Below are 8658 nucleotides of genomic sequence, written 5' to 3' on the forward strand. Positions count from 1 at the left end.
ACGGGCTTCTTCCTCCTGTATTTCTCTTCATACTTTTAGAGACTTGGTGGTTTAATATAGCCTTTGCACATGAATGATTGCTTGGCTGGGTAAGGAAATCTAGGTTTCTCTTGTCTTATATCATTGTTGACATTTCTTGTTTCTACTATTTGCGTTTCTTTATTATTGGAGTTAGACATTTCATCAGATCATGTCTAGGTGTCGGTTGTTTTTTGTAACATTTCTGCTTCAACGCACCTTTTGGTTCTTTTTGATCTGAAGAGTCATGTGTCTTTGCATTTTATTTGATTTCTTTGATTATTCTTCCCCTCTAACCACTGTGTTCTCTCTGGGAGTTCCTTTCCTAATGATATTGCCTCTCCTGTGTCTTTTTTTCTGTATTTCTTATCTTTTTTTCTCATTTTCATATTTTTTCCATGATTTTATTCACTGTTCTAGTAGATTTGCATACTTTTTATTTTCCATGTCCATTTTGTTTTCAAGCTTTATAACAAAGTTTTTTTTCCCACCAAAGCCCAACAGTCACATTTTCAATTTCTTGATCTCTGATGGTTCCTTCTCATAGCAGAATATTTTCTCTTTGTGTTTGCAATATTTTCTTGAATGTAATTGCAAATATTATTTAGAGTTTTAAAAGGCTTTCTTCTATTTCTTGTGTAGCAGAGGAAGATGGAGGCAACCTGTGGAGACTCACTTCAATTACTGGAGTGAGGGTGCCTTATATCACAGTGAGAATGCTACAGTTTATTTCATTAAAAAGTTGTCCTAAGAGAAAATCCACATCTGATGTGGAGGCCCATAGTTATTTTTCACTGATCCTGCTTCTGTCTTTGGCTACACTGTTTATACTCTTGAGATCTTAAAGCAGTTGCCCCCTTTATGAAGAGAGTGCTTACCTTCAATTTTCACCTCAGCTGGCTGCTGTGTCCACACAATGTGGGGAATCCCCCAATGGTGCTCTGATTCTTTCCATCCATTATTCTGTTTTTTCTCTTCCTTTTATTGCGCATATATTCACCCGCTGCTCACTTCATCTCCTTGTCTCTGATGACTCTGAAGCTAGAGATATTTCTTAGAAGAAGCCTGCTACCTTTGTCATGTTACCTGTGTTTGCGCCAACTTATCCTGTTTTAGCTGATGTGCTCTATATATTCTGAAATTACTGAAAATTTCTGGCCTACCCTTTCCATATTCTGCTATTATGGATTTTTGTTCATTTTCTGTTTTTCCAAATTATGTTTTCAAGATAGAGTACTTACATTTACCTCTCCTGTCTACTACCTTAAACTAGAAACTGCTCTCCTCTTATTTCCAAGACTCCACAATTTCCTGGTTCTCTTCCTACCATTCAGAAAATTGCTTTTTAATCTTCATGGCATACTGGTGTCCCTTCAGACTTTGTACTTATTACTTCCCTAGAACTCAGCTCTCTGTCAGCCATTTAGTTTATTCTGATGGCTTTAGCTAGTACTGAAAGGCTCTTTACTCCAAAACCTTGGTTTCTGTCCTAGCCCTCTCTTCTGGGCTCCAGAATCATATGTCCATTGCCAGCTGGACATTTCTATGAGTATGCTCCATAAATACTCCTGTGCAGGTCCAAAAACTATCTCAGTTTTCTTCTCTACCAAACCTATTGCCTTTCCTGTTTTGCTAATCCCAATATATATCATCAGCCTCCACTCAACTACTCTCTCCCTTTTTTGCATTTGAAAGTACTTCTGTATAAGTTATAAATATAAACATATTAGGGATGATCAGAAAGTGTTCTGATGGTATAAGGAATCAAGTGTTTTAGGAACCAGTGATCTATAGAAAAAAAAAATAAGTCCTTCCACTTCCTGGTCCTGGAATGGCACTGTAGCCTTTTATCTCAGTATAGCTGGAAGCACTTAGTGCCATGTCATACCATGTGTGTTTCATGTCTTTTTGCCTTTTCTTATCCTGTGGCCCCATATTCATATGGGAAATTATATTCTTGTTTAAGAATTTAAAGATCTACCTCCAATCTAATAATAGAAAGTGAAATTCAACTCCGTCTCTTGTGAAATCCAGTGAGTACTAAGTTACATATCCATCATCACTCCTGTAATGCCTCATTGCAGGTATGTGTTCATATACAAATATCCTTAGTGAAGTATGAGCTTCTTGAGAACAGGCAGTGTGTCTTACTGCAAAAAGGACATAAGGGCAGCATCCTCTGACTTCCTCCAACCTCATGAAGGGGCAGCAGAGTCACCATCAACAGTCCAAAGGTTATTCCTATGAGGTCAGACATGCCACCACCCATCCAACCTTTTTAACAATTATGACACCACCCATTCCTTCTATGGCACTCTACTTCTCTTCTGGGTTCAGTAATTGGTTGCAGTGGCGCCATAGAACTCACGGACAATACTCATGATGATGGGGTTTATTAGAGAAGTAACAAGCTATGATTTCAGTTCAGGAATGCTCTCAGGATACAATCCTTTGATTAGGACAGTCTCCTCTCCGCTATTCCCTCAGGCACACCTCTCTAGCCCTTGGCCTCTTGGCCTGGCCTCTGTCCTACTTGGGCAAGTGATGCAAAGCTCTTTTAGATCTACTGACAGGTGCACCTAGGTACACCCTGCTGCATCAGCAAGTCTCCTGCCCAAAAGCACTCAGCCTTCTTGCTCTTTGGACCACCAAGCCTACTACTTTGTCTCATGCCTCTTGGTTACTCTGCCACTGTGTCTCTGCCAGTGGTTTATGCCAATTGTCTCTGCTGTCCTTCTGCCAAGGAGGTCCAGTGCAGGGATCTTGGGACCAAAGACACAGTCCACTCCACCTCTGGCTCTTCTCTCTTGATAGCAATAAGATACCCCTTCTGCCTCCAGGAGGGCTCATTTTAAACCTAGTGAGATGGCAAAACTGACCAATCCACATTACCATCACATACACACTAATTGCGTGGCCTTACCCTCACAAAGGTGTCATGAACTTATTTACATTATTAGTGAGCCAACTAATCCCCTTGGTGGGCCACAGGCACGTCACATTTTCTTAGTTCCAGCCAGTCATCTAGTGGAAGTCACAAAGACCATGGCTAGAAAAGCCATATGAAGTAATTCACTGCACTACACTTACCCATTTTCATTTCCCTAGCAACTTGGACAGGTTCAAGCACATAGTGTCAACTCAGTAGTCTAGTTGTCTTTTATTCATGAATTAAAAAATTAACACACTTGCAGGGCTTTTCTACCTTCCTCTCCCAAATTATAATAATATTAAGCAAGACACGGCGTTTGGTGTCCAGTGTGATTTTTTCTGGTGAACTCTTGACAGTGCTCTAATGAAAGAGAATTAGTTCCCACACATCTTTCCCATGTCTCCCATTCTGATCATTGCAGATTATTGTTACAGGGATCAGTGTCATTCGAGGACGTGGCTGTGGATTTTACTCGACAGGAGTGGCATGGACTGGACCCTGCTCAAAGAACTATGCACAAGGATGTAATGTTGGAGAACTACAGCAACCTGGCATCTGTGGGTGAGGATTATTGTCCATGTAACTCCTGGTAGCATGTGTTTTCCCTTCTTGATTGCTGTAATGTGTGGAGTCTCTGTACAGTTTAATGGTATATTAGTTTCAGATCCAAGGGTCAGTTTGGGGCACCAGAAAGAATGTATGTGTTCTCACTTCCCCAATGAAAGTTTAAATGGGCCCCCTTCCCTGTACAGCTCTTGAAGATGCAATTCCTCTTCCATCAGAGGCCCTAAAGCTCAGACAACTTGGCCCACGTCCTGTGCCATTTCCCATTAACAGGCCTCTGCGTGGCCAAACCAGAGATGATCTTCAAGTTGGAGCGAGGGGAAGAGCTGTGGATATTAGAGGAGGAATCTTCAGGGCATAATTACTCAGGTGAGTGAGCCAAAACCAGATAAATGGGAAATAGGGGAAATAAGATCCCAGAAATTCAGGTCAAAGGTTATCTTTGTAGAATGTCTTCCAGAAATCTTTTTAGAGGGCCTAGCTCTTTGCTCTGGTAGCATAGTGGCTAAGGCACTTGACTGCTAACCAGAAGGCTGGTGGTTCAAACCCACCAGCCACTCCTCAGAAGGAAGATGGGACGATATACTTCCATAGTGATACTGCCTTGGAAACCCAAGGAGGGGTCACTATGAGTCAGGTCCGACTTGACGGCACATAACAACAACAACAACAACAGCTCTTTGAAAATGGCTGGAGGATAGGGATGATCACTCTTACGCTTAAATACTCCCTATTTTATCTTGAATTTTGTAGGGCACTTTACCACTCTTACCTGTCCTTTCCTGTCTCATACTAGACATTTGTTCTTAGTTAGTCTCTCTCTTTAGTGTTCTCAATTGCCTTCCTTCCCTCCATTGCCTTAGATGCTTTCTGTCGTCAGGCACTTATTTGTATATTCATTTACTCATCTAATAAATCTTAAATGAGTATCACATTCTAGGTGTGGGGATCCAGTAGTGAATAAAATAATATATTTTCCCAGAGCTTGCAGACTATAGAGGGAAAGAGAAAAATTATATATATATATAATGTATAATGTTTGGTGGTGAAAAGAAAAGAAATGCAAGGTAAGAAGAATAGATAATAATGGTACATATGCTTTTAGGGAATGTGGACAGGGAACATGATTTCTTGAGGTTAATATTAGGGCACAAACATCAGTGAAATAAGACAGAGCCATGTAGATTCTGAGTATTCTGGACAGAGAGCACAGAAATTGCCAAGCCTAGTCATAGTGGTATATCATAGGAATAGCAAGGAAGCCAGTGTGGCTTGAAGGGAGTAAGAGTCTTAAGAGGTGATATCAGAGACAATCAGCAGTAGGCCAAATTATGTATAGTTTTATGTTGTTGTTGTTATGTGCCGTCGAGTCAAACCCGACTCATAGTGACCCCTCCTTGGGTTTCCGAGGCAGTATCACTACGGAAGTAGGATTGCCCAACCTTCCTTCCGAGGAGTGGCTGGTGGGTTTGAACCGCCAGCCATCTGGTTAGCAGGCAAGTGTCTTAGCCACTATGCTACACTATGTTAAAGACTTTAAATTTACACTATAACAGGGCAGCCATTGGTGGGTTTTGAATGAAAGTGACATGATCTTATTTATGTTTTTAAAGGCTCTCTCTCATTGCTGTGCAGCAACAATTCTGTCGGGGGTAATACCCTTTTGCTTGATAAGAACCTTCTTCAGCATCAGAAGATTCAAACTTTGGATCAAACAGTTGAATATAATGGATATGGGAAAGCCTTTAATAAGAAAACAGACTTTGTTAGACATAAGAGAGCACATACAGGAGAAAAAAACTTTGAATGTCATGAATGTGGGAAAACTTACTGCAGGAAATCAAACCTTGTTGAACACCTGAGACTACACACTGGGGAGAGACCCTATGAATGTGGTGAATGTGGGAAAACCTTCAGTGCAAGATCATACCTCATTGCTCATCACAAAACACACACAGGGGAGAAACCTTTTAAATGTAATGAATGTGGGAAATCTTTTGCCAGGAAGTCACAACTCATTCTGCATCGGAGAACACACACAGGAGAGAGACCCTATGAATGTAATGAATGTGGAAAAACTTTTTCTGAGAAGGCAACCCTCACGATTCATAAGAGAACACACACAGGAGAGAAACCTTATGAATGTAGTGAATGTGGAAAAACATTTCGTGTAAAAATATCTCTGACCCAACACCGGAGAACTCACACAGGGGAGAAACCCTATGAATGTGGTGAATGTGGGAAAAACTTCCGTGCAAAGAATTCCCTGACTCAACATCAAAGAATTCACACAGGTGAGAAACCCTATAAATGTGGTGAATGTGGGAAATTCTTCAGAATGAAGATGACTCTCAATAATCATCAAAGAACTCATACAGGTGAAAAACCCTATCAGTGTAATGAATGTGGAAAATCTTTCAGGGTGCATTCATCTCTTGGTATACATCAGAGAATTCACACAGGAGAGAAACCTTATGAATGCAATGAATGTGGTAATGCTTTCTATGTTAAAGCACGCCTCATTGAACATCAGAGAATGCATTCAGGAGAAAAACCCTATGAATGCAGTGAATGTGGAAAGATCTTCAGTATGAAGAAATCCCTTTGTCAACACCAGAGAACTCACACAGGAGAGAAACCTTATGAATGTAATGAATGTGGAAATGCCTTCTATGTGAAAGTACGCCTCATTGAGCATCAGCGAATTCATACAGGAGAGAGACCCTTTGAATGTCAAGAATGTGGGAAAGGCTTTTGCCGGAAGGCGCACCTGACAGAACATCAGAGAATTCACATTAGCCGGGCTTTACCTTGTACAGTCCAGAAAGTCCCTACCTGAAGACTCCTTTCATCATTTGATCAATCCCCTTGGGGCATCTAATCACCAGGACACACAGAGTTCACCTGTAACCATTTTGCACCTACATTGGTAGAAAAATGTCTGATTCCCCTCAGGGGATAGCTGATAGTTGCTTTAATTTGTATTTCACTAAATAATGGTGAGATTGTGACCATCTTCTTATCTGTGGATGGACTATTTGGATTTTTTTTCTGTGCACTGACTGTTCATAACTTTTGCGTATCGTTTTTTAATGGGTTATTTGTCCTTTAGTTCTTGGTTTAAATGTTATTGTTCATTGTGTTTGTTTTGTTTTAATATATGAGGATATAAAAATTATTTGTCAATGATGTGTGTTGCCAATGTTTTCTCCCAGTCTGTGGCTTGTTCTTTAGTTTGTTATCTCTTTTTGTCTACTGAAGTTTTATGATTAATATTATCAATTTCAAGGTAGTGATATTCTCCTATACTTTCCTCTGAAGTATAGTGTGAAATCTGCAATATATTATACTATACTGTATTTCTGAAAGTTTACAGAAATGGTATCACACTATGTTTAAAGTTCTGCAGCTTGTTTTCCTGTAATTTTATCTTTCTGATATCTATCTATATTGATAAATACAAGTCTGGTTTATTCATTTGTCTCTGAATTCCCCTAGTGAAGACACTTGTACTGTTTCTGTGTTTACTGTGCTTAAGTGTCTAAACCTATAAATGGAACTGATGGGTCATAGGGTATAGGCAATAGTTATTAAGCTATTGTCTCCCAGCTCCAAACCTACCTTTCAATACTATACTTTGTGATGTCGAGGCTATGACTCTACAATTTACATTTCTGTCTTGGTAGCTGCTCTCTGTTCTGCCATTCCAGTAAGAGTGACTAGAGATAAACTTTGAGGCTGGAGAAAGAAGAAAGGACTTGCTCCATTTTTTTCCCCTTCCTTTTCATTGCTTCTTTAGTTGGTCAGTATAGTTCCTTGCTGTAGCAGCAGTTTAATTCAGTTTGAAGTTCTCCATCACTAACAGAACCAGCCTTATGGCCCGCTAGCCCTCTCAGAGACAGTAGTATCAGCTGGCTGGCACCACCTCCTCAAAGATCTGAGTCCTAGTCACATGAGACCCCTCTTCCACCCTTCTCAGCTGCTAATTGAAAGGTCAGTGGTTAAAACCAACCAGTTGGTCTAAGGGAAAAAGTTGTGGCAGTCTGCTTCTGTAAAGATTTACAGCCTTTGGGACAGTTATACTCTGTCCTATAGGTCACTAAGGAGCTCTGGTAGTGTAGTGATTAAGGCATTTCGCTGCTAACCAAAAGGTCAGTGGTTCAAACCCACCAGCTGCTCCTTGGAAGAAAGGTGAGGCAGTCTACTTCTGTAAAGATTTATAGCCTTGGAAATCCAATGGGGGTCACTGTGAGTTGGAATCAACTCACTGGCAGTGAGTTTGTTTTTTTAATAGGGTCACTATGAGTTGTATGTCAATGGGTTTGAATTTTGATTTTGCAGCTTCTTCCCTTTATTACCCCTAGCCTGGCTACTTCTTGCAGTTGCTACTTCCATGATAAGTTTAGTGTTCTCTTTCTATCTTTTCAGTTACATGCTTAACAATTTCATGTTGTTCTTATTAGTTATCATCGAGTCAATTCCAACTCATGGAGACTCCCTATGTTACAGAGTAGAACTGCTCCATAGGGGTTTCTTGGCTATAATCTTAATGGAAGCAGATTCACCAGACCTGTCTTGTGCAGTACCACTAGGTGGTACCATGAACCTTTAGGTTAGAAGTCAAGTACAAATTGCTTGTTCCACCTTATTTTTTTAAATGCATTTTATTGAAATGTAATTTATGTACAGTGAAATAAACAAAACTAAAGTGACGTGGGGCAATGCATTTTTTTTTCTTTCTTTGTAGTGTTCCCTCCTCTCCCCTCCCACCCCTGACAACCAACAAGGAAAGTGTCCCCCCATATATAAACCTTTCCTTGACCCTGCACAACAACAAACTAATACTATATTTGTCCTGTGATTGACTTACTTCACTCAGAATGTTGTTGTTGTTAGGTGCCGTCGAGTTGTCTCTGACTCATAGCAACCCTATGTACAGCAGAATGAAACACTGCGCAGTCCAGCGTCAGCTTCATGATCCCTGCTATACTTGAGCCCATCACCATAGCAACTATGTCAATGCATTTTGTTGAGGGTCTTTCCCTCCTTTGTCGACCCTCCATCTTACCAAGCATGACAGCCTTCTCCAGGGAATTGTCCCTTATGACAACATGGCCAAAGTAGGTGAGATGAAGTCTGGCCAT

General features: G+C 40.5%; 1 protein-coding gene across 1 annotated transcript; it reads left to right on the forward strand.

Moving 5' to 3' along the window:
* Positions 1 to 3371: 3371 nt before the first annotated feature.
* On the forward strand, positions 3372 to 6353 carry ZNF157 (zinc finger protein 157; the record flags this gene model as incomplete). The annotated part of the gene is made up of 3 exons (XM_007959061.2): positions 3372 to 3511; positions 3788 to 3883; positions 5128 to 6353. Coding segments are annotated over 3 exons (1462 nt in total), but the record flags the coding sequence as incomplete, so codon positions are not given.
* Positions 6354 to 8658: the final 2305 nt, after the last annotated feature.

The sequence above is a fragment of the Orycteropus afer genome, unplaced genomic scaffold, assembly GCF_000298275.1.
Source record: "Orycteropus afer afer isolate SDZICR_OR568_19922 unplaced genomic scaffold, OryAfe1.0 scaffold01396, whole genome shotgun sequence".
Lineage (NCBI taxonomy): Eukaryota > Metazoa > Chordata > Mammalia > Tubulidentata > Orycteropodidae > Orycteropus > Orycteropus afer.